The 26,036-nt window shown below is 42.4% G+C and overlaps 1 protein-coding gene across 1 annotated transcript in view; it reads left to right on the top strand.

Moving 5' to 3' along the window:
- Positions 1-26,036, top strand: part of LOC149445623 (mucin-2-like) — a 166,342-nt gene that overhangs the window by 92,905 nt on the left and 47,401 nt on the right. The window contains exons 32-35 of the mRNA XM_089653541.1: positions 7,381-8,031; positions 13,793-14,476; positions 19,332-19,484; positions 20,385-20,519. Coding sequence (XP_089509667.1) covers positions 7,381-8,031; positions 13,793-14,476; positions 19,332-19,484; positions 20,385-20,519 — 1,623 coding nt within the window. The remainder of the gene's footprint in view (positions 1-7,380; positions 8,032-13,792; positions 14,477-19,331; positions 19,485-20,384; positions 20,520-26,036) is intronic.

Here is a 26,036-nt window from a genome sequence, read left to right as displayed (position 1 = left end):
CCAGTGTGCCACATTAACGGTATCATAAAAAAAGAGAAACCATAGTGCAGGGGTGGCTAACCTGTGGCTCTCCAGCTGTTGTGGAACTACATTTCCCATGAGGCATTGCAAAGATGGGAAGTTACAGACTTGCAGAGGCATGATGGAACTTGTAGTCCTGCAGCAGCTGGAGAGCCGCAGGTTGGCCACCCCTGCATAGTGCCTAGAGACCCCAGGTGGAATATTACCAAACTACAGCTATCCATACAGCATTTGGAAAGAATATCGCATACAGGAGAAGTGATTTACATATGTCCAATTAGGACAAAAAGCTGTTTTAGCCTAATATCATTTAGGCTATACCTAAGGGGAGCGCATATATAGATATAGATCAACTGCAGCCAGATACTGGAGTTGGAGCTTCTGAATTTAAAGAGGACTTTTTTTTCCCTTATATTATATTAATATGCGGGTTATTGAATAGTTTATAATTTGATTTGCACAGTGGTTATAAGCACAGTCAATATGGTTTGATAAAAAAGTGTAGTCTTTGTCAGAGGGGTGAAGGGTACGCCATGTATCATGGAGGAGAAGGCTGTTCAGTTCAATTTGAATCTGTTTAAGTGCTTTGAAAGGTTTGGATGAAAAACCCGTTGAAGTGTCTTCTAATGGGTTCAGTGCTACATTAAAATCGCCCCCAAGAATCAAAATACCCGATTGAAATGTAGCAAGTATTTTGGAGATGTTACGGAAAAAGCTCACTTGTGCTGTATTGGGGCTGTAAATGTTGGCTAAAGTAAGCGGTTTGTTATAAAGGGTGCCTTTAAGGAAGAGGAACCTTCCCTCCGGATCCTTGAGAGATTCAGTGATTGTAAGCGGGAGCGTTTTGGAGAGTAAAATGGACACACCTTTTGCTTTTACCTCGGTGTTAACTGAGTGATATGCTGTTGGTAATTAGCATTGGAGAGTCTAGGGATGTGATCAGCATGAAAATTAGTTTCTTGGATAAAAAGCACATCTGCTCGAAGGCTTTTCATGTAAGTTAGGAGTTGTGAGCGTTTCTCAGGTATATTTAGGCCTCTTGCATTAAGAGAGGCCACAGAAAGTGTGCGGTATGTTCACCTAAATGCGTGTTTGGTAGCCATTGTTTTGTATACTAGAAAAAAAGTTGCTTAAGGTCTATAGTGACAACAAATGGGTAGAGAGGAAAAAAAAAAAGGGGGGGGGGGCACACAAGTGGGGGGGGGGGGTATGGAAACGTAAAAATAGAAGTGAAAAATATAGAGAAGAAGAGTCAAAAGGTTAGGAAAAAACAATGAAGAAGAGAAGTGTTAGGTGTGTACAATATAAACCCATCTAAATGTGTTGGTATGTGTTCCTAAAACTTCCCTCACACACTAAACTCCAGGGACGGAGTAGTCCAGCTACTCCATCTCGTGGTAAAACTCTTATGTAATGGTTATATACTAATGCATTGTACGGGAATATAGAATTTAAATCGGAGAAGTGTCGGACCCAGAGGCGGCCGTAGTTTTTATCTCGCGAATGAGGAGTGTGTAGGAGAAGGAATCCAACAGAAGGTAGCCATGACACACGGACATAGGTGGGAGGTAGCTAAATTTGTACAGAGAGGTAATCGATTCGTATCGGGGGGATGTAGGTAGAAGATAATATGTGCAAAGATGTGGTAGCTATAGTAGTGTGGATACTCAGGTGCACCATTAGGAAAGCTCATATATGGGAATGTACACTAATAGTTGTGAAGGTGGTAAATTCTAAAGGAAGAATCCTATGTGTCTGATTGTACATAATACTGTCTTGGACAGAAATTGAGATAGTGCTATTCAGCAGAGTGTGGCATATTTATACCTCTAAACAGGGGCGGACTGACAACTCATGGGGCCCCCGGGCAATAGGGGATCATGGGGCCCCTGTGTCCTTGCCCAAACTCAAAAAAGCCTATGAAAAAGGTACCAGGGGCATCTCATGGGGCCCCCTACTGACCCCGGGCCCTCGGGCAGTGCCTGAGTTTCCAAATGGTCAGTCTGCCCCTGCCTCTGAAATATTATATTATCACAAATTAAACGGTGTACATTCAGTAATTAATCTCTTTCTGCAGATGACATTGAACCGTACAGTGCAAACAAGCAGGCCAATGCGAAAAGGTCTCCATAAACTGTATCAGTTCCGATTGAAGATACCAACTTTATACGAAACATTGTCAGGCAATATCAATAATATAACATATGAATATTCCGGAATGTAGGCCACAGGCCATCCATCCGGTTAAACCGTATCCCTGAAATAATATAAATATTGGCCCCAACCGAGGCGCTTTATGCTGTACAACAGGCCACTATTACGGATGCGGATCAACCACAGAGCAGACGAGACTGTGGTAAACCGGTAAAGGGGAGGCATCGAGAAACTGTGGTCTTTTGAGAGCATGGATTATATCAACTAAATATATAGATCAAAAACTAACCCAACTATTAAATGAACCAGAAGTGTGAATAACAAGTAGAGAAGCCCCATTCTTTTACCACCTTGTCCAAGGGTAGTTAGGAGGTATGTGTCTGAAGGAAAAAATAGTTTTTTGTAAAAAAAACCCTGAGTTTCCGAGGTACTCACATTAGATACTGGGAAGCATGTTAGGGTAGTCAGAGTACTACGTGGGAGGGAAATAATGAATAGAGGATGGAGGAGTAGCGGGACCAAAATATTGGTATAGTGCCTAGATTGACCCAAATATTCATATATAAATCAAGGTGCAGGCATGAACATGGAGGAAAGCAGGCTAAGCTGGGAAAGATTCCTATGGGCCCATATGTATGTATAAAGCTCAAGGAGACACTATGGGTAAGTTATACAACCAGGTATGGCATGGTCGCATACTAACAGTACCACAGGGCCGCAATGTAGAAATGAAATAAGAGTGTAAAGACTCTTTCTGAGGTATCTCAGGGACTATAAAATCTGTTTCCACCAGATAAGACCGGCTGGCCTTGATAAACCGTAGTATTAAAGACACAAAGATCACAGTTGTAAAAGATTTCTTATCCAAGGACATCACTTTCAAAACGCGTTGGGATTCAGCGACTCAGGCATATGTCTAAAGAAATGATTAGACTGTGTCTCTGGATCCCAAATAGATCTACACTCCGGTTTCCATCAGGGCCAGCAGCATGATGCAGTAGACCAAACAAGTAAACTCCAGGGCCAGCAGGAGTGTGAACCGCGGCTCCATTGGCATCATCACCACACAGCCCACAGAGAGCAAGAGCGAATATGATCTCAGTAATTCCATTCAAAATATGTGGACATAAATAACTGATAGATAGTATACAATGGAGGTATGACATTCTGATGTGATACACATACCCTAACGTCTAATTCCAAGGAGTGCAGGGGGTTTTCAATGAACGGTGGAGTGGGACCGTGGATTAGAGGAAAAGTACGTAGCATATTCGATCAGACTGGAGAAAAGCCTCAGAGTGGGGGAATGTTGATGCACGGGTGCAGGGATATGGTGGAATGGAGAAGTGTCATTCGTGACGTGCCTTGCGATGAGCTGGTGATACTGGTAGACTGTCCCCAGTAATGAGCCTTCTTCGTACAGGGGAGGTTGAGGTGCGGAGTGATGTTCTTCGTCGTCTTTCTCCCCCAGGGTGTCTAGCGGATTGCGCCTCCATGGGGGTCTTCATCCGTCTGAGACTGAAGACAAGATTCACCGGACAAGTTGGGTATGTCCAGTATTGGGATATTCAAGGCTTCGCAAAATGGTGCGAGATCTTCTGGGAATCTCATGAGAGCTGATCTCCCTATGTGTGTTGCTGAAAGACCAAACAGGAACTTCCAACGGTAGGCAATACCCCTGGAGCAAAGTAGATCTAGTAAAAGGCGTAGGTCTTTCCTGCGTTGCAAGGTGAGGTGGGAAAGATCTTGAAATAATTTGATTTTTGTTCCATGATACAGCACACGGTTTTTATCTAGAGCTCTACGTAGTATTTCTTCCTTAAGTCGGAAGTCGACTAGACAGCAAACTATATCTCTCGAGGGGTTAGTGTCTCTGCTTCTAGGACGCAGAGACCTATGAAGGCGTTCGATCTCAAATGGAGATTCCTGTGGTCTTTCCAAAAGATCATTAAAGATTGTTAAGAGCGTTTGAAAAAGTTGGCCAGACTCAATTGCCTCAGGAACACCACGTACCCTTAAATTATGTTGTCTTCCCTTGTTGTCCAGGTATTCGATGTGACGATCAAGCTCTCTTAGGTGCATAGTGTATGTATCAACCAACTTGCGCATATCATGGATGGCAAGATCTTGCGTGATAACTTTATCCTCTACTGCGTCAAGCCTGTCAGCCACTGCCTGCATATCGATATGTAACTCAGCTATGGCCGAAGAGAGAGTCCCTTTAATATCTGATGCAAACACTTTCAAATCCCCTATGGTGAGAGGGGAGGTTTCAGAATGGCAGGTTGTGGTAGCTGCGGATGAACTCCTGGTCTGTGAAGGAGTCTCCCTATTAGGCGAATGTAGGGGAGACGCGTGGGAGGATGCTTCAGTGTGTTCTGGGGTCTGAGTCCGGAATAGCTCCGGAATGCTGCGATTGGCAGGACCACCTGGACGGCGAGGGGATCTTGAGCGAGGGGTGGCAGGTCTCCTATCTGCTTTCCCCATGTCAGCGGCGACTCTCTTTGTTATGGTTGCATATTCCCACCTCCGTGTGTCAAGGCTCAAGGTATTATACTGCCATTTTCTCTGGGCTCAAGCTGGGCCCCCCAGTACATATAAACTTGTATAAAAAAAGAGAAAAATCTCCAGGCCAGGGATTTCACTGTAGGCCTCAGACTGTTTGGGAGGATAGGCAGGTACAGGGGTTGTGGCTCTGTGGATTCCCCAAAATGCTGGGTTCATATCCCTGGGGGGGGGGGGGATGCAGGGAGTGTCTCTGTATTCCCCTGGTGATTGCCTGCAGGAGTTTCAGTGCCTGCAGGCCTAGTAGGGGGTCGCAGCACAGCTCACTGCCGCAGGGGACACTCAAGGCCTTTATTATAGGCCGATGATCTCTGGGTCCGGGTGGGGGGAGCCCCGATGGTCCGGAGAAGGCTGCTTAATGATCCGGGTGGGGGGGGCAATGGACATCAATCCCCCCTCACTCTGTGTGCTGCACTCACCCGGCACCTGGCTGGGCATGAACCTGGTGATCACGAGGCCTCACCAGGCTGCCCTAGGCCTCACCGGACCACTGCCAAGGAGGGGGGCCGAATGCGCCCGAAACTCCTCTGCTGTGTCCCGGCAGGGACGGCGGGACCTTTGGATGGCTCCCTCGTGCTGCTGTCACCGGGATGACAGTGGATAGGAAACGGGCCGTCGGAGCTGTGGATTATGCGACTTGTCCGATCGCCATCTTGGACACGCCCCCCGCATATGTTACATTGTGGTATGCACATTACTACAATAACATTTGTAAAGCCAGCCTAAACTACTCACTGTATTAGAGTCTTTTCAGACTAGTAAGTTGCAGTATTCATGCTAATATTGTGCATTTTACTGAACATTGCTGCAAAGCACAGAATTAGGTGTCGGGACATTGCAGTGCACCTCAGTGCAAAGATGTGCACCATCTGTGTGTTGTGGTGTGCTGCCTTGAAACAATTGTGCAGGTCCATATTTTGTGCTCTCTGTCCTTAAGTACAGATGTCAATGTGTGGCCCTTTGGACACAAGTGTCACACTGGAGACTCTCCATATTTACAATATTGACCAACACTGACCTAGTCTTTTCCTCCCCAGCCTTATTTTCTCTGACCTGCCCCTTTCATTCATTAGGATTTCAGTTCTTTTCATCACTGAGTCTCAGCTTCAAGTGGGTAGTATGCATGTTTATGCAGCCTGCCTAGGAACGCTTACTCCTCCACACTGAGATCCTCCCATCAAGGCTATTTAATATTTGCATGACTCCTCCCAAGAGCCAGCACACTGCTTGCATCAGTACTGAAAGCTCTTAAAAGCAGTATTGAGACAAGAGTTCTGTGATGTTTCCAGTAAGCTATGTACAGTATCCTGCTGGCCCCTCCCACCAGTCCTGATCTGTCTGAATTGCATTTAGAAGCATAGAGACTCAATATCATGGTCTATGATAAGATATGCCATAAGGAATTGAAAGGTTATATGCAAACATTTACATTTTCCTTTAGGCCTCATACACACAGGTTGTGTTTGCAGCCACTTTTAGGGGCATAAGGCTTTTTTTTTTACTTCTCCCAAATGCTCCCACCCCCCCATGTTATCCTATGTGTTCATGCACACATAGACTTTTAGAAACTTTTAGTAGTAGTAGTGTTTACCTGAAGTTAAAAAAAAAAACCCCGGCCAGTGCGTCCTGAAGTAGCAGCATTTTGGCAGAAAACGTGGTTCGTTTAAACGTACCTAAACACATGTTAACGCTAGATGCATTTAGCGCTTGAGCATTAATTAATATCAATAGCCAGAATAAATTATTCTGGCCAATTAAATGAATTACCGCCCAAGCATTTGATGCCTGCAGATGTGGCTAAAGGCTTATAAGAGCGTTAGAAACTTTGACAAGCATCAGGCATTTTTTCTACCAAAACGGTGCTGCCAAGAGGAGGAGCATTTATAAAGCATCTTGTGTGCATGAGGCCTTAGAATGTGTTTTCACAAGAACAAATGTAATCATTTAGAAATTGGATGAAAAGATTAGGGTAACATAACACTTTTGGTAGTTAGACTGTGGATCTTTTAAGGAAATTCTTCATCTCAAGAAATAAAAAAAGAGTTACAATATATAATAATAATAATAATATAAACTACGTATCATTGGCTGTACAAGGAGTCAAAACAGAGGAAAGAATGCATACAATACAGGAAGAAACTTTAAAACAGATTCAGTAAACATACAGTAGTTCTAGTATCACTGTGACTACACTTGTCTATGGTAATAACTTTGTAGCAGAGTTGGAGTGGATAATGTTATGTACCCTTTCTCCTTTTTGTATGAATTTATGGTGTGTGGTAAGGGTGGAAGGAAGGTAAAAGCTTGAAAGAGCAGGGCCCTCGATCCCCTCATGTTTTGCATTGTATTGGTATTGTTCTGTCACATGTTCTGTCCCCCTTTGTAATGTACAGCGCTGAGCGAACTATTGGCGCTTTATAAATACTGTATAATAATAATAAAAAGAAATGACATGGGATCTACTGAGTATAGGGACAGGCGAGTCCAGAGTAAGTCAAAGAAAGACCGATCTGTTTCATAAACAACCTTTCTCCTCATCTCTATAATATCTAGGCCAGTTTATGCAGAAACTACATGATGTACAATGTTCAGTAATATAAAGACACAACTGTTATTACATAATTATGATTTGTGTTTCAGACTGTGATTATTGGACAACTGCAGCAAAAGTAACTGTAGTTAAGAGCAACTGCACATGGTCAGAGTGGTTTGATGTGAGTTACCCGAAATATGAACCAAATGGAGGGGATTATGAGACTTATGAGAACATCAGAAATGCCGGTTTTGAAGTGTGTACGAATCCAGAGGATATTTCCTGCAGAGCAGACAGATTCCCAGATATACCACTGGAAGAGGTGGGGCAGAAAGTGACCTGTGATGTGTCCACGGGCCTTGTGTGTAACAACAAAGACCAGACTGGATTCATGCCAGTGTGCTACAATTATCAGATCAAAGTCTACTGCTGTGTCGAAGTTGTGTTACCTGGCTCAACTGACATACCTAATATGCCTACTATACCTGAATGGTGTAAATCAACCCCGCTTCCCACTACAACTCAAAGTACAACAACAACAACAACAACAACTATGTCTACAGCACCAACCACCACTACAACAGAGACAACTACTACTACAACAACGACACCACCTACAACTACTACAACGACACCACCTACAACCACTACTACAACGCCTACAACTACAATTACTACAACTGAAAGTACAACATCCACATCCACCCTATCGAGCACCACAGTGACCCCAACAACCATTACTACTTCTCAAACAACAGGTATGTTCCGATTTTGCAGCCTTTTCAGGATTGTTGAAAAAGTGAAATGTGCTTCAGACAGCAATACACTTTCCATTAGTGGTTTCTGTACAAGGCATTTTTGTGCATGTGTACTGCAAGTAGAAATTTTGAGGAAACATATAAACAAAATTGGTTTAATTACTATACTTTAAGGTTTCTCAGTGTGCAGTGATCAATGTATAAACTTTCAAACAGAAAACAAACCAGTATGCTTACCGCATCTACACTTTCACAAGAGAAGGGACCAGCGGGCAAGTGAGGGGGCTGTTGTACTCCTGACATCATGTACAGTTCAAAGTACCGATGTTACTGCTTGTTGTTGATCTGTGTCCTGTATATACATATTTAGGTATGTATAGATAACAGGAAGCCATGCTGCTTCTTGAAATGGACAGAGAAGGCTGATTTTGGCAGAGAAGGGAAGGATGTGTCAATCACAGAGACCTTAACCTGGCCATACACCAAAGACATTTTGTTTTAAATCTTTATTTATTTATTTTGTCTAGAAGGTCTGGACAAAATTCTAAAAGCCTTTGAATGAAATTAGTCAACTGAATGATGGGAAGATGAAATGCCCAGACAAATAATTTTTCAGAATTTCTATACAAACAACAATCTACTGTAGCTTTATTTTATGATTTTGTAGTTGAGACAGCATTACCAATACGATTGGGTGATTTGTGCTGGGAGGAGATTTTTTTAATTTTTTTTTTGAGGGGGGGGGGGGTGTTGTGCAAGGAAGGAAAATGTGTGGAAAGGGATCTGTACTATGGGGGGAAATTTGGGACGAGGACTTGAAATTCGAGGAGGAGGGATTTGGGGGGGATTTGTGTTGGGAGGGGGGATTTAAGAGAGGCTTTGTGCTAGGAATGGCCATTGTTTTTTTTGGTGGGGGGGTTGTTAGGAAGGGGGTTTTAGGGGGGGGAGGTTTGTGCTAGTAGGGATGATTAGGGGGATTTATGCTGGTGGGGATACAAGGGGATTTGTGATCAGAGGGCAATTTTGATGGGTAGAGGATTTGTTAGGATGGGTAATGGGGGGGATATGTGTTAGGAAGAGAGATTTGGGGAGAGAGAGGATTTGAGGTGATGATGGGGGGTCAAATATTTGTGCTGGCAGGCGGGGGAGTTTTCATTTAGGGAGAATTTAGGCTTGAAAAGGGAATATATACTTAGGGGATCAACATATAGAGTGGAGCTTGATTTTTTTTTAGGAGGGAGGCGGGATTTTTTATAAAAAATGCTCATATAATGTGGGGGGCGAAGTTTGACATCTTCACCCTGGGCACTAGATAACTTTGTCCCAGCAGTGGCATCAGAAAAACTTGTCAGAATTGTTTCATGCTGATGAAAGAGAAATAAGCAGTCAAGAGAAATGATGCTAAGGCTACGTTCACACTAGATTTGTTAGCAGGTGTCAGATAGGTGTTTGGGAAGCATTTTATATGCTTATGAAAATTCTGCACATAGCAGCACACAGTACTGTTCACACAGAAGCATTAGTATCGCGTTGCAGCAAATCTGATGCCTCATGATATGTAAGGAGGAGTTGAAGCCTCCCATTCAAGTCTATGATGCTGCTCCTCAAATGCCTGGCAGGCGGTTGCGGGGTGTTTGCAAGGAAGTTGCGAGGCGTTTGCGGTGCGGTTTTAACGCTTGGCAAACACCTATCAAACGCGGAGCTTTTGAGGAGCATTAAAAACACTTCCCAAACGCCTGCCTAAAGCCTGTCAAATGCTATAGGGGCGTTTGGCAAGAGTTAGAAATAAGTTAAGTGTGAATGAGCCCTTAGTGCTTTGGAGAGAGGCAAGTAAAAACTACAGTAATGAGTGCTTTGTTCAGATTTCATGTCTGAGGTTTACAGCCCCTTTTAAGATACTGATGTATCCCTCATAGTGCCGCTGAGTGTTAGCTACTTGATAAAATAAAAAAAATAACACATATAGGAAAACAAGAACAATAAATATGTGACCCCAAGTAAAGTCTTTTCAACAATTGCTTTGTGTCTTCTTTCATTAACTCCACTCCACATTCATCAAACAATTTTTTTATAAATAGACCCAATTATGTCATCTTTCACTAATTCCAATTCACATGCTTGCAACTCTCTCCACCCAAAATTGAAAAGAGACTTCTAGAGCTTGCAGATCCTTTCTAAATTCCTCCAGAAGAGACACTCTCCATCATCAGTCAAAGGTCTGTATGCAATTGGAAGTTGCAGCTTGGTATAATAAAAATTATATGTACCATTCTCTAGCTGCATGCGAGCCAGTTTTTAACTGCACATAGACCTTTTATTAATGATGGAGAGTGTCTCATCTGGCGGTTTCAGAATCAAAAATATTTGTGATCTCAAGAGCATATATGCAATTTTTGCATTTTCATAATGAAAAGGCAAATGAAATGGTAAGGGTTTTCAATTTTGGGTGGAGGGAGTTGCAAGCACGAGACGTTGAATTAATTGAAGGAGACACAACGATTTGTTGAAAATACTTTTTTTTTGAACATGTAATGATTTTACACACATGGCAGTGTTTGTATAAGATAGATCACACAATTTCTTACCTGTGAAATTTTGTATCAGGACAAGAAGAGCCCCAAATAGCAGTAAAAATCTGACAGGGGTTGTAATCCTTGGTCAGCTTTAACCACCTCCCACCTGGCCACTGTAGATAAACAGCTGGGTGGGAGCTTCCTTGTTCCAGGAGGATGCATGGAACACTTGAGTGCCATCCGGGGCAAGCAGGAGTGCAATCTGTAACCGCTGTGCCCACTGGACTGCTCTGGTGACACTGGGACCCGGTGATTGACAGCTGTAGCTGCCAATGGCGGTGCTGGTAGGGCACGCAGGAAAATGCAAAATCACGTGTATATGTATATATATATATATATATATATATATATATAATTTTGCGCAGCCCTGCCACCCTGTGGCAGTAGTTCTGCTATAGGTCGGTCGGGAAGTGGTTAATTATCCTATATTGGAGCCTGTGCTTCTTCTGTTAAAATGTAACCAAAGCAACAAAAAAAAAACAAATGCCAGCAGGTACAGTTTTTTTGGATGATGTAACACCTATCTTGTTACACATGCATTGTCTGTTTGTTCGCCCTTTATAATGTTATCCTTACCTCACTATTGAATGTACTTTGGCTGGCCTTGCATTATACAATGTACTTGAGAATTTTGGTTTAGATTTATCAAAAACCATATAATAGGAGGTCAAACCTAAACAACACTTTCAATTGTATCCAATTAGGAAAGCCCGTACACTACATAATTGCAGGTAAATCTAAAGGAAATTGGGCAGAAATTGAACAGAAAATTGTATAGTGTATGGCCAGCCTTAGTCCCAACCTTTTCATCATGCTTTTGGCCTCAGTTCATTACATGTACTATATTTCACTGCAGCTAGACACACTAGGGTTGATTTACAAAACCTGGAGAGTGAGAAATCTGGTGCAAGTGGGCATGGTAGCCAATCAGCTTCTAACTTCAGTTTGTTCAGTTAAGCTTTGACAAAAAAAAAATTGAAATCTGATTAGTTTCTATGCAGAGCTGCACCAGATTTTGCACTCTCCAGTTTTAGTAAATCTACCCCTCTTTGATTTTTTTTTACCCATCTAATGTTTATTTGTTATGGTCTGCACAAGTGTTTCCATTAAGGCTCCATGCACACTGGGCATTTTAATAACACTGGTATTGTTACCTGTGTAAAGTCACATTAACAACGTCAGGTATTTAGCGTTTTTAGCAGGTTTTTTTACCCCCCAATTTTTTGGGGTCAAAAAAATGGCCAAAAACACTGGTTTGCCACATTTTACCACATTTTACTGTGTTTTGCTGCAGTTTTCAGCGTTAGAGCGTTTTTACAGCTAAGAAACTCCTCTGGAAACCCACTAGTCCTGGGTTTTTTTTAAGCCAAAAAACATTGATTCCAGTCTATGTGTGCATGGACACATAGGATAACATGCTGGGGGGTTTGCTGGCTGTAGAAAAAAAAGCCAAAAACAACAGCTGTAAAAATGTCCAGTGTGCATGAGGACTAAAGCTTTCTACAATGTGCAAGATGTATTTTGGATCGAGTCAATGTCTGCCACGCTACTGAGACTGTAAGTTAACCGCTTCAGTACTGGGTACCTTCACTCTCTTCCTGCCAATTTTCAGCTTTCAGTGCTGTTGAATGACAATTGCAAGGTCATACAATACTGTACCCATGACATTTGTATTATTTTTTGAGACAGATAGAACTTTCTTTTGGTGGTATTTAATCACCACTGTTTTTTAAAGATTAAAAAAGATGCAAAAAATCCAATTTTTTTCTTAGTTTCTGTTATAAAATTTTGCAAATAAGTATTTTTCTTCTTCGCTGATGTGCGCTGATGAGACTGCACTGATAAGCACTGATGAAACTGCACTGATGGCCACTGATAGGCTGCACTGATGGGCATTGATAAGGCTGCACTGATAAGTTTACACTGAAGGGCACCTATGAGGTTGCACTGATGTGCACTGATAGACAGCACTGATGGGCACTGATAGGTGGCACTGGTGAGCACTGATAAGCTGCAGTGATAAGACGGCACTGATGGGCACTGATAGACTGCACTGATGGGCATGGATAGATGACACTGATGGGCACAGATAAGCTGCAATGTTCTGCACTGATGGGCACTGATGGGGCTGCACAGATAATTGGGGCACTGATGATCAATGCCCTGATTATCCGTGTAAACAATGTACTGACAGCCTTGCTGGTTATCGGCTCTCCTTTACTCACACAGACACAGTGTGCGAGGAAAGGACTGCCGATAACCAGCAAGTCTGTTTACATGTGATCAGCTGTGATTGGACACAGCTCATCACATGGTAAAGGGACGCTGTGATTGGCCCTTTATTGTGATCTTTGATCAACAATGTCCAAAGGACACAGTGGTCACACAACACGCCCCAATGAGCGCACCAGGGGGTTTTGGGAGGACGTCCATGGAAGCCCTCTGGACAACTGCGCAGTAGCCGTCTTTCGGCTATAGGAGGAGAAGGAGAAGAGGAGGGCTGAGACAGAGTGACGTGATGTTTCCAAAAAATTATGCTGCATCCTGCCGGTCCCTCCCACCAGTCATAATCTGTCTGAATTTCATAGAGAAGCATAGAGACTCAATAACTAGGTTCAATATAAAGTATGCCATAAAAGATGGAAAGGTTTTATGTAAACATTTACATGTTCCTTTAGAATGTGTTTTCAAAAGAACACATGAATCATGTAGAAATTGGATGAAAAGATTAGGGAACATAACACTTTTGGTAGTTACGTGCAACTTTTATGGAAATTCTTCATTTCATCAAATGGAGAAGTTCCAAGGAGTCAAAACAGAGGAAAAATGCATAAAATACAGGAAGAAACCTTAAAACAGATTCAGTAAACACCGTTCTAGACTACACTTGTCTACAGTGATTACTTTGTAGCAGAGTTGGAGTGAATAGTGGTATTAACCCTTTCTCTCGTTTGTATGAATTTATGGTGTGTGGAAAGGCTGGAAGATAAATGAAATTATATGGGACCTACTGAGTATTGTGGGGACAGGCTAGTCATAGGGGTAGTCAAAAGACCTGTCTGATTAGTAAAAATCTTTCTCCTCATCTCTATAATATCTAGGCCAGTTTATGCAGAAACTACATGATGTACAATGTTCAGTAATATAAAGGCACAACTGTTATTACATAATTATGATTTGTGTTTCAGACTGTGATTATTGGACAACTGCAGCAAGAGAAACTGTAGTTAAGAGCAACTGCACATGGTCAGAGTGGTTTGATGTGAGTTACCCGAAATATGAACCAAATGGAGGGGATTATGAGACTTATGAGAACATCAGAAATGCCGGTTTTGAAGTGTGTACGAATCCAGAGGATATTTCCTGCAGAGCAGACAGATTCCCAGATATACCACTGGAAGAGGTGGGGCAGAAAGTGACCTGTGATGTGTCCACGGGCCTTGTGTGTAACAACAAAGACCAGACTGGATTCATGCCAGTGTGCTACAATTATCAGATCAAAGTCTACTGCTGTGTCGAAGTTGTGTTACCTGGCTCAACTGACATACCTAATATGCCTACTATACCTGAATGGTGTAAATCAACCCAGCTTCCCACTACAACTCAAAGTACAACAACAACAACATCAACAACAACAACTGTGTCTACAGCACCAACCACCACTGTAACTGAGACAACTACTACAACAACGACACCACCTACAACTACTACTACAACGACTACACCACCTACAACTACTATAACAACTACACCACCAACAACCACTACTACAACGCCTACAACTACAACTACTACAACTGAAAGTACAACACCTACATCCACATCAAGCACCACAGTAACCCCAACAATCATTACTTCTTCTCGAACAACAGGTAATTTCCAATTTTGCAGCTCCTGCAGTATTGTTCAAAAAGTGAAATGTGGCTCAGACAGCATTAGCATTAGCATCAGTGGTCTCATATTGACGAAAAACTTTTTTGTGCATGTGTATTGAAAATAGAAATACCTCAATTAGCAAACAAAAAAAACGCCTGCATTATGGACACTAGACCGATGAGTAAAGGAAATCACTGTATTAAGCAATATACAGTGAAAATTTGTTAAAGCAGTAGTAAACCACCAAAAAAAAAAAAAAGATCAGGTCCCTGCAGGTTTAAATCATAATGTATTAGTATGCACCGCATACTAGCACATTATGACAGACTTACCTCTTACCTGGACACGAAGTCCTCCAACGTAGAGCTGTCACAACTCCTGGGCGCATCCATCTTCACCTCGTCTTCCTTCTGAGTTTGCGGACTTTGGCTGGTGCTGGTACACAGGTATGCCATCCCTTCAAAGCACATGTGCCGGTGATGTGAGCAGCTGCATACTGTGTGAATATCTCCTAAACAGTGCAAGTTTAGGAGATATTCACTGTACCCACAGATAAGCCTTATTATAGGCTTGCCTGTAGGTACAAGTTAAAAAGTGGACTTTACTTCCACTTTAAGGCAAGGGTGAATGCTTGTCACATTCTTACAACAGATGTTTATAAATAGACCATCCTCTACTTTCTTTCAATAACTCCACTTCACACTCCTCTTTCCGCTACCTCCACCCAGAATTGAAATCAGACTCACTATTTCATTTGTTCTTCTATTATGGAAATACAGATACACTTCCTTTTTGTATTCTCCCGAAGAGACACTCTACCATCAATCAAAGGTCTGCATGCAATTGGAAGTCTGCAGCTAGATATATTAGTACTCATATGCAGCATTCTAGCTGAATGAGAGCAAACCTCTGACTGCATACAGACCTTTGATTAGTGGTGGAGAGTGTCTCATCTGGAGGTTTCAGATATAAAGGATTTGTGGCCTCAAAAATATATATACAAATGTTTTTGCCTTTTCATTATAGAAGGGCAAATTAAATGGTGTGTTCTCAATTTGAGTGGAGGGAATTGCAAACTCAAGGAGTCAAAAAAGTGAGACGGGCAAGGAACAGGGGAAGGGAATAAATCTTTCTACATTTATAAAATATCAATGATAACACATAAAATTAAGATCATAATATTCATAAATGCGCACCCCTAATAAGGCAAAATAGGGTAGTGCATATATCCCTTTTAAAGAAACAAGGTATTAGGGCTTTAGCTGCATTTAAAAAGTGGGGTAAAACACAATTCTTATATGCTTTAACTGAAATTGAGGTATTATGAACTAAAATTTGCACTTTCATAAGTGGAAAAGGAGATATTTCATATACCCATGTCAAAATATCATCCTGATATTTTTGAACCTTTGGACAATGCCACCATGGATGCATAAACATTCCCGCTTGAGAACAGCCTCTCTAACAGGTTGGGGTAGACCTTGAAGACATATATGCTAATTTAACAGGGGTTTTATACCACCCAGAAATACATTTATAACATGCTTCTTGTGTTTTCATACTTATGGAGATAGAGTGGGCAAGAGTAAGAATTTTGAACTTACCCTAGATTTCTACTATTGCGGGTCGTGCAGCCCACATTTGTTTGGGCACAGCAGCCCATTCATTTGTATGGGCTGCCATGCTCACGTTTCCCACAGAAAAAAGGTGCATGCACCTTTTTAAAAAAGTGCCTGCAAGGAAACCGCATTGTCTTTTTGACCATGTGGTTTCCCAGTGGTTCCCGCACCCGCAAAAGCGATGTAGGCTGAGATGCGTGGGGGTGGCATTCAGAATGAATGCCAGCCCTGCACATCTTGTAGGCGCAGAATGATTTGTCTGTGAGTGATTGCGGGTTTAGGAACAGGTTTGATTCCTGCACTAGCAGCCAGCCCACAGACTACGGGCAAGTGTGAACGTAGCCTTATTACATAAAGGGATTTCTTAATTCAACTCCTTCTCCCACTGTCTCCAGAAGGATGACTTGTCTGGGGTGTAAGTCAGTAGGAGGAGTTGGTATATATTTGATAAGATATGTGAATCACTTAATTTTCCTGTCTATATTTTTTTTCCCAGTAGTCAGAGAGTCTGTCAGGTGAGGCAGGGTATGAAGAGTTTTAGAAAAGTGTCACAACTGGTAGTGTCTCCTAAAATCCATCTGTACATCAGGAAGCAATAGTAAAATGCTGTTTGGGGCAATCTCACCGCAGCTTGTGTCAGTGCCCTGACCCCTTGTGCCAAAAAAAGAAGTATCTTCTCCAGAGAAACCGAAAGTATCCTCCCAGAGGTGTAGAGGAGATACAGGGGCATCAATTTCACTGCCCTGCTTGTCTCATCCCAAGCTTTTAAAGTAGCAGCTGTTAGAGGAGAGATCTCATCCACCAAACCCCTGTATCTGGCAGGGACCCAAGTAGTGTGTGCAAGATTACACCCAGCCATATATTTTTCTATTTTGACCCAAATTTTATCCTTCACAATAGGACTTTAGTTAAAGTGAGAGTAAACTCTCTTAGTTGAATTATACCTATAGGTAAGTCTACAATAAGGTTTACTTATAGGTACGGTAAATATCTCCTACACGTGCACTGTTTAGGAAATATTTACTTTGGCAGCAGCCAGTGACATCACCGGCACATGCGCTCTGAAGGAATGGCATACCCATGCCATTCCTTTAGAGCCTTGTGCTGTAAAGAGTGAATCCTGCATGCATGTGCAGGAGTGACATCATCATGCCTTGGCCATTCATACCGCCGAAGCCTGCAAACCAAAAGAAAGACTGGGTGAAGATAGAAGAGCCTACAGTGGTGACAGTGTGCCGCTGGAGGGCTTTGTTTTCAGGTAAGTCTGTCATAATGTGCTAGTAAGTGGTGCCCAGAGGCCAAATTTTTTTCCTTGTGCTTCAGTTTCCTACCATATTAAGAATTCTCACCAAGGTTATGGCTCCATAATATCGGTGGACAAGCCCACACCCCCCTGTCATTTAGAGCTTTGCAAAGTCAAACAGAATATTCTAGGTTTTTTTGACAGCCATACGTTGGATAACACAGTTTTTTCACATGGTAAGGTGATGTCATTGGGACAGGAAGGGAAGGTAAATTCTTCTTAGAACCCCAAATAGCAGTAACAGGGGTTCTAATCCTTGCCCTCTTTATCCAAGACTAAAGAAAAAAAAATTTGGCTGGACATACACTCCAAAGCAGGGGTCTCCAAACTTTCCAAACAAAGGGCCAGTTTACTGCCCTTCAGGCTTTAGGGGGGCCGGATTGAGGCAAGTGGGAATAGAAAATGCCCCGGCATTAGTGCAACCTCATTGGTTAAAATGGGAGGAATAGTGCCTCAATGTTGATATCAATGATAACAATAGTGCCCCATTGATTGTGTCAGTGGGGGGTATGTTGCCCCATCATTGGTGTCAGTTGGTGGAATAGTGCTCCAAGGGCCAGATAAGGGCAAACAAAGGGCCACAGTTTGAAGACCTCTGCTCTAAAGGATAAGTTCACTTTTTTTGAGAAATATTAAATGCACATATTTTTGCAGAAAAAAAATGTGCATTTATTATTTTTATCTACAGGAGCCTGCAAATCATTGCACTCACGATCATTGGATCACAGGTGCAATGTCAGGCTCCTGCATAATGTCCCTCCAGCTGTGCATCTGTACCTCTTTAAGGCTTTCAGTTACAAAGCTGAAGGAAGAGTGAATGGATTATGAGGGTGCTCATCAGCACCCTCACAGTTCACTGAGAACTTCAAGCTGTGTGCCATGGAGTCAGACCAGACCTGTAGTTTCTTCATTCACAGATTGCTGTAAATGGATGATGCAGCTGCACAGATGGAGACTCGAACAGCCGTACCATTTTTAAAATAAGACAGCGGGTGCATGGAGCGGATCCCCTCCCTGCTGTCACAGTGGAAGTGGTGAATGGCGTGAACGGGGCATGATGTTACACCCTAAAGCCTTTAGCCTTTATGTGCTAAAGCTTAAATATAAGAATAGTCACTTATTGAATTAGGTTTATTAAATCATTTCAATGGCGGACACTCCAATATTCTCACATTCTCTAGATTGCAAACCTCACCAGAAATGAGCTTTTTTTCTATAATAAGTCTTTTGCAGCCTACAAAAATACTAGGGACACATAATATGGTTTTATAAATATATTGATACTATAAGTTATTTTTCACAAAAATTGTAATGCAATGTTCATCTCTTAGCCCAGGCATTTGCCTATCGGTGATTGTTTGGTCTTTCCAAGACCGTTTTACTTGATAATTTTGGATTTCCTTGTCTTCTGAAGTAGTGAGCATTGCTTCATGAAACGCCTCAAGACTGACATCAGTACTGTTGCATTTCTTTATGTAAACTGTGTCCTTAATACATTTATTAAGTCTATTTTTTATTCCTTTACTATTTGGTTATTGTTATCTTGTATATTGTATTTTGTTTTTAACTGATATCTGTAATAAGATTTGTACAGTTTTATACAATATGGTATTCATCTTGTTTGGCGCAGCTCATTGAAAGTCCCATGGGCATTTTCTACATTTAGCAATTTTGTGTTTTAGGGACTGAGCTCTGCCTTCATCTTTGCACTCCAATCATCTACTTTTTCTATAGTTTGCACTCCCTAAATACCTACAAACAGCAACAAAAAAGGCATATTGACCGTTTTGAATCATGAACATAATATGCAGCAACAACAGTATATGTTTGAACCATATACATAATATACATATACAATCATACTAACTGTGCGTTCTGTATTTTTTAACTGGGTTGTAAATAACTCATTCTCTCCTTTTGTTTCAAAAGCATACACCTCCAATCCAACTACAAGCAGAGTAACTTCTATCACTACTACCACAATTACTCCGTCCACCACAACATGTACCACAGAGGAAACTGAGGAAACAACACCTTTTACCTCAGAAACCACTACAACTAAAGTAACTACTACTTCAACAGGTAACAAAACCTTACCCCATCTCCTTCTGGCAAAGAATGTTGGTTGGGGGTGGGTAAGCAACACCGCACAGTGGCAATCTGACAGCCAGCAGCATCTCCAGTGCAGGGTCCCGATGCTGCAATCCTATAGCCCTCTATACTCCCCCTATAGCACTTGAACTTTTTTTGGGGAGGGGGGAGCTCATACATTTTTGGGTACGCTGTTTGGCATCTTTGCCCTGGGTGCTAGATAACCTTGTTCCTGCACTGACAGCACACACTCTTTGTCTTCCAATTGTTCTTGTGTTGTCACTCTGTCAAATTCTCTTTCATTGCAGACTACATGCAGCCATGCTATGCAAACTACATTAGCATAATCCACTGTTGTCACCTTAGGATCATTCCTTGATACATTATGTACAACAGCTGCTGGAGTATATACAGTACATGTAAACAGGATGTGGCTGCAAAAAAAGTTGCAAAAGGCTTGCAGCGCTAATATGCAACAAAGGATGAAAAAGGTGAAAATGGTATTTTATGAAAGAAAAGGCCAGTTTATGACACTGTGGGGTTGATGTGGAGTTACTGCATGATGCAGCTCTGTATAGAAATCAATCAGTTTCCAGGTTTTATTGTCAAAGCTTAATTGAACAAGACAAATTTACAAGCTGATTGAATACCGTGCACAGTTGCACCAGATTTTGAACTCTCCAGTGTTAAGAAATCAACCCCTGTGTGCTTTGGCAACAAAATGTCATTCAGCAACTTTTATCATGACAACAAGGATTTGCGTTCGTAAATACAACCTTCATCATGAAAGTCAGTAGGTTAAAATAGTTTGAACACAAAGTTTATTTTTTACAACTGGAAACATCACTAATTAGACAGTGTTTTAATAACTTATCTTTTTATTTCTTACAGTTTCTACAACAACTGAAACAGTGCCCACTACAACTTCTGTAACCACACCCACTACTACTACTACTACAACTGAGACTACTACCGGTTCTACTACACATTGTGTATGTGTGCACGAAGGAGCAGTATATCCACCAGGTAACACAGACAACACAACTAAGCATTCCTTTTCTAAATATAGACTGTTCAGTCAAATGGATATATTAATAAAAGCTTTTAGCCCCAGTCTTAAAGTGATTCTAAAAGCTTAAGTTTTTTTAAGCCATTGGCTCCCACTGCTGTCAATCACAGCCTGTGAGAAGGAAGCTGTGGGGGGGGGGGGGGCAGAGCTGAGTCCCACTCTGTGTCTTGTGGAGCTTGGGAGCTAGTACGCACAAGTGCCCCTATAGTAAGTGGGTTGCTATGGGGGCACTCAGCAGGAAAGAGGAGCCAGTATCGCCAACAGGGGATTTGAGAATCAGGGCGGCTCTGTGCAAAACCATTGAACAGAGCAGGTAAGTATTACATGTCTGTTGTTTTTATTTAAAAAAATAGCTTGAAGTATGGATCCAAGCAAACGTTCATACAGGTCATTTACAGCCATGGCACATACTGTCAATGTAAGGAAACCATAGACAAAGAACTCCATCACTAATAATGAAGAGAGATCTGATTTTTGTTCGTTATTGCCATCCGTGTAGTCTCACACCTTTGTGATTTTTTTTAAACCAGTGAAAGAACCTTTTTTTGCTTTTTGGGGCAAAGTGAATGGCTATTTGTCTATCACAGAGATTTCCTTGCTAGCTGAAACATGCATACAAGTAACAAAAAGGGGAGGCAGTAGAATAATAAGCTCAGCTCCACGTCACTCTGCTCCCTATTCCTATCAGCATGTACTGTATCTTGCACTCAAGCTCAACTAATTGGCTTATTGTGCTGTTGGCCCCTCCCACTTTCTGAGCTATGCTCTACAGTATTCTGTGGGAGGCTTATACCTTGTCAAATATAGGTAATTCTTGAATTTAAAAATAAATACATGTAAGCAGGACACCATCCCATCCAGATTTGGTCCAATTAAGGGGACACAGGCTTTATATGACCTCAATTAACGTTTTGGTCATATATTTGAGGTGAGAGCACAGCTGGTGGGGGTGCACATATTTAAAAGTATATTCACATAAGAGGTGAATTTACATATTTCAAGTGAACACAAAACTTCTGAAGAATTATATATGGACATTTCTGATTGTTATATATATGGACATCTTTGTTGTTTTTTTATAGTGGATTCACATGAATACTGCACAAATTGTTATTTGGGCACATATATATGTATTTATGATTTGCAACATATTGGTAACAATTGAGTGTGACACAATTTGGCATCTATATTTAATTAGACACATTGGTATGAGTATGTGTAAGGTGAAGGCGATCCATTAATTAGCAATTGTATTTGGCACACAATAAGTGGATTAGCAGCTCACAGTGCCCTGATGCCCTCCCTAGTAGTTGGTGCCCTTGAGCTTTCAGGACCAAACTCACGGCATGGAGACCCCATGGACCTAGCTGAAGGTATGGGAGGGTCAAAGGAGTTACTTAGTGCACACATAGAGGACCATGTGCATGCCGGTACCCCTACCTCCCAGGGGGTGAGGTGACAGAAAACCTGGACTGGTGGAACGGGGCACAGGCTCAGCGGTGATCCCCCTCTAAATGCTACATTCAGAAAGACAAGGTGTGCAGTGTTATGGGACACAGTTTTCCCCAAGCATTTGCACCAGTTTTGGTAACAACCATAACAGGTGACAGATTCAGGTAGTTCTGAGAACCCCAACTTTAAGGATTTGTAGCTATGGCAACAACAGTTTCTAAAAAAGTACTGCAGATTGGGAAAATGGTGCTAATTAAGACCAGCCCAGGGGGAAGTTCATAAAAGGTGTTATATACCCCCTTTAAAATTACATTGGAGGCCAAACCAAAATTGTTGGTACTTGTGGCCGATTCACGTACCTGTCACAGACTGAACAGAATCTGTTGGTGCCTGGAACTGAGGTCAAAGTGTCCATAATGGACACTTCCTTGCTCATTGTGCTTCCTGCCTGGTCACCGTGCCCATCATACGTACATCATACAGGGACAATTTTGTGGTAGGGGTGGGCTCCATCAGGTATGCCTTGCTGTTTGATCGACAGCACACAGCAGTGGGTGCATCCATAGATGTTATTCAGTCCAACAGCAGCTTTTGAATCTGCCCACTGCCATACGCTGTCAATAAAGCAGACCTGACAGTGAACTAATCTCTCAGTTCTCATCAGGCCTTGAAATAGTTGGGTAATGTCACATCAACACTATCCCTGACCCCTTTGTTCACATTAATCTTTTGGTCAGGAAATCTCATACCTGACAGCTTCCATAGCAACAGGTCCTTAACTGCATCTCACCTGGCCACTGCACTTTAACAGCCAGGTGGGAGCTTTGCCGTTCAGAGTGGACTTTCCCATACGTCTCGCAGAATGTTGCCGCACAGCTGCACACTCCCAGTGTGCCTGTGTCCCCTGGACACAGCACATCACCACTAGGCAGAAGGGCTCTGTGATTGGCCCTTTTGATCACATGATGGTGTCCAATCACAGTCATCATGTAATGTAAACAGAGTCGCCTGTCACTTGATTGGCTGTGCTTCTCTTCACACTGAGCCCTCCAGTGTCGGCATTGCCCGACAATTAAAAATTGTTTTAAAAAACGGCGTGGGGTCCCTCCTCCCATCCATACCAAGCCGTTCAGGTCTGGTATGGATTTTGAGGGGAACCCCCATGCCAAAATGAAAAAAAAATGGCGTGGGGATCCTCTTCCAAAATCCATACCAGACCCTTACCTGAGCATGCAGCCCGGCGGGTAAGGAAAGGGGGAGAACGAGCGAGCGCCCCCCCCCTCCTGAACCATTCCAAGCCACATGCCCTCAAAATGGGGGGGTGCTTTGGGGAGATCCCTCCCCCCAAAGCACCTTGTTCCCATGTTGATGGGGACAAGGGCCTCTTCCCCACTGGCCAGTGCTTGTGGGGGTCTGCGGGTGGGGGGCTTATCGGAACCTGGAAGCCCCCAGATCCCAGACCCCCCCTATGTGAATGAGTATGCGGTACATGGTATTGCTACCCATTCACAAAGTGTGTTAAAAAATGACAGAATGATAGATAATGATCACCTGTGCTAAGGACACACCAATCAATAGTGCACATGCAATATTAAACAAAAACTGGGCTGCTGCTCCTATAAAGATACAAAGATTCCTCAACCCACTATGTGTATAGTAAGTTTCCACTGGGATCACTGTTCACCTTTCCCAGTAAAAACTTTTTGAGATTTAATTTTCTTATAAACTTCTGAAAATCCATGTATACCTTAAATCTACATTTGAATCACTGGGAATGACAAGCAACATTTAATCAGGAGGACTACAATCTCCAGCATGACTTCCTTTGGCTCACCAAAAGCGTGAAAGACTCTTATTTCACCATAAGAGTCCATTAAAGTTAGTGAGTGAGGGGGCACACAGGCAGGGAGCACTGAGCACTTATCACCTTCTGTATGTGAAATGGATTTTTGTTCACTTGATTTCACATTTAGTACTTTATTTCACAATTTATTGTTATGTGTCCATTATTTAAGCATGCATTTCATGTCATGTAACATTATTATTATTATTATTATACAGTATATATAAAGCGGCAACAGTTCGCTCAGCGCTGTACATTATAATGGGAGACAATACATGAGACAGTACAATAACAATACAATGTGATACACAAGGGGTTTGAGGGCCCTGCTCCTTGGAGCTTACAATCTAGGAGGGAGGGGATAGTGGTACAGGAGGAAATAGCTATGGGGGATGGAGTGGTAGGAAGAGTGGAGAAGGTCGGCAATTAGCAGGGGGTGGGGTAGGCTTCCCTGAAGAGGTGGGTTTTCAGGGTGCGCCTAAAGGAGAGGAGAGTTGGTGATAGTCTGATAAATTGGGGTAGGGAGTTCCAGAGGATGGGTGACACCCTGCAATTTTGTGTATTAAGAAGACAGTCTTTGACAAGTCAAAAACCACCACTGACCCGAAAAATGAAAAAAAACCCCAAAAACCAAAATGTTCCACTCTCAACGCTGGCTCCCGGACGTCTGACAGCTGCGCCACGATGACAGTTGTTAAATACTCTGATGACTTCACAAGGAGGGGGGTTAACCCTGCCCCTTTGTGATTCATCATGAATTGTGATTGGCCAAAGCATTGCACCTGACCTGTGGTCAAGTGCATTGCGTTGGCTAATCACAATGCACTGTCAGGGCGCAGTGCATTGTGGGCACGGCGTGCGAACAGCCGGTTGAACGCTCTTGCCGTTTGTGTGTTCGTATGTTCGACTCAAACATAAAGCCCAACACTAATCATTACACTATTAGTGGAGTATATGTGAAGTGAAGATATTTTTCCAGGGTCTGCTATCTGCTATTTCCCTGTATAACCTGGACTGTTTATCAATAATGCCTCAGTTTGCCGCGTGAACTGACCCTGGACTGTTTATTGACGATGCCTCTGTCTGCCACTTGAACTATCAACCACATTTCTGCCTTCTATATGAAATGACCTCGGCCTGTTAATTGACCATGCTTTTTGCCTGCCTCCTTAACTGATCTTTTGCCCTGCCACTGTGTTAGTGGGATTCAAGACAGCACAGGGGTCTCACGTATGTGAGGGGTTCCAAAATAGTTTTTCAGAGTGGAGAAAACTACGTTTTTGGCTTTCTCTGGGTTTTGTAATTCTCAGATTAGGGTCTGTAGACTGGAAGCTTTGAAGAGATTTGGGTGGGAAGAAGTCTGTGCCCCAGAATCCAGGTCTTACCTGACCGGATCTCTAAGCCTGACGTTTCTGCCTGCTGCATCTGACCCTGGCCTGTTAATCAACCATTCTTCTGCCTGCCACCTGAACTGACCACTCCACTGCCTGCTACCTGTACTGACTGCTTATAGACCTGCCTGCTGCCTGGACAATTCCTTTGGCTGTTGCTGACCACATCTCTGTCTGCTGCCTGGACCAATGCTTTGGCTGTGCTGTCAATATCTCTGCTTACTGCCTGTACTGATTTTGGACAGTATTCCTGCCTGCTGCCTGGATGATTCCTTTTGCAGTTGCTGACCATGTCCCCCCTGCTGCCTGGCCAATGCTCTCCTCTGTGGGCAACTGCACTACTAAAATGGATGATAACTTTCACACAGAAAAAATAATATACACTGATTTGGGTTATTTTTACCAAAGCAATGTAGCAGTATAAATTTTTGGCAGAATTTACTAAGAAATTTTTTTTCATTATAACTAAAAAAAAACCAGTGCTGATTAAATGCCACCAAAAGAAAGTTCTATTTGTGCAAAACAAATGGCAAACATTTAATTTGGGTACAGTGTTGCATGACTGAGTAATTGTCATTTAAAGTGCAAGAGCACTGAAAGCTGAAAATAGGTCGGGGCAGGAAGGGGGTAAAAGTGCCCAGTAGTGAGGTGATTAGAGTGGCAGTAATAACTACCTGAATTTGTCTCCTGTGTTGATCTGATACAGATGTTCATCAGAATCAGGGGCATGTATTTCTAAATGAACTGCTGATGAAAAAAATGAAGGTACTGCTTCACTGGGTTCCCCT

This window comes from Staurois parvus, unplaced genomic scaffold (assembly GCF_062004578.1).
Source record: "Staurois parvus isolate SC_StPar_1 unplaced genomic scaffold, SC_StPar_1.0 ptg000715l, whole genome shotgun sequence".
Classification (NCBI taxonomy): Eukaryota; Metazoa; Chordata; class Amphibia; order Anura; family Ranidae; genus Staurois; species Staurois parvus.
This window is presented reverse-complemented; position numbering and strand designations above follow the sequence as displayed.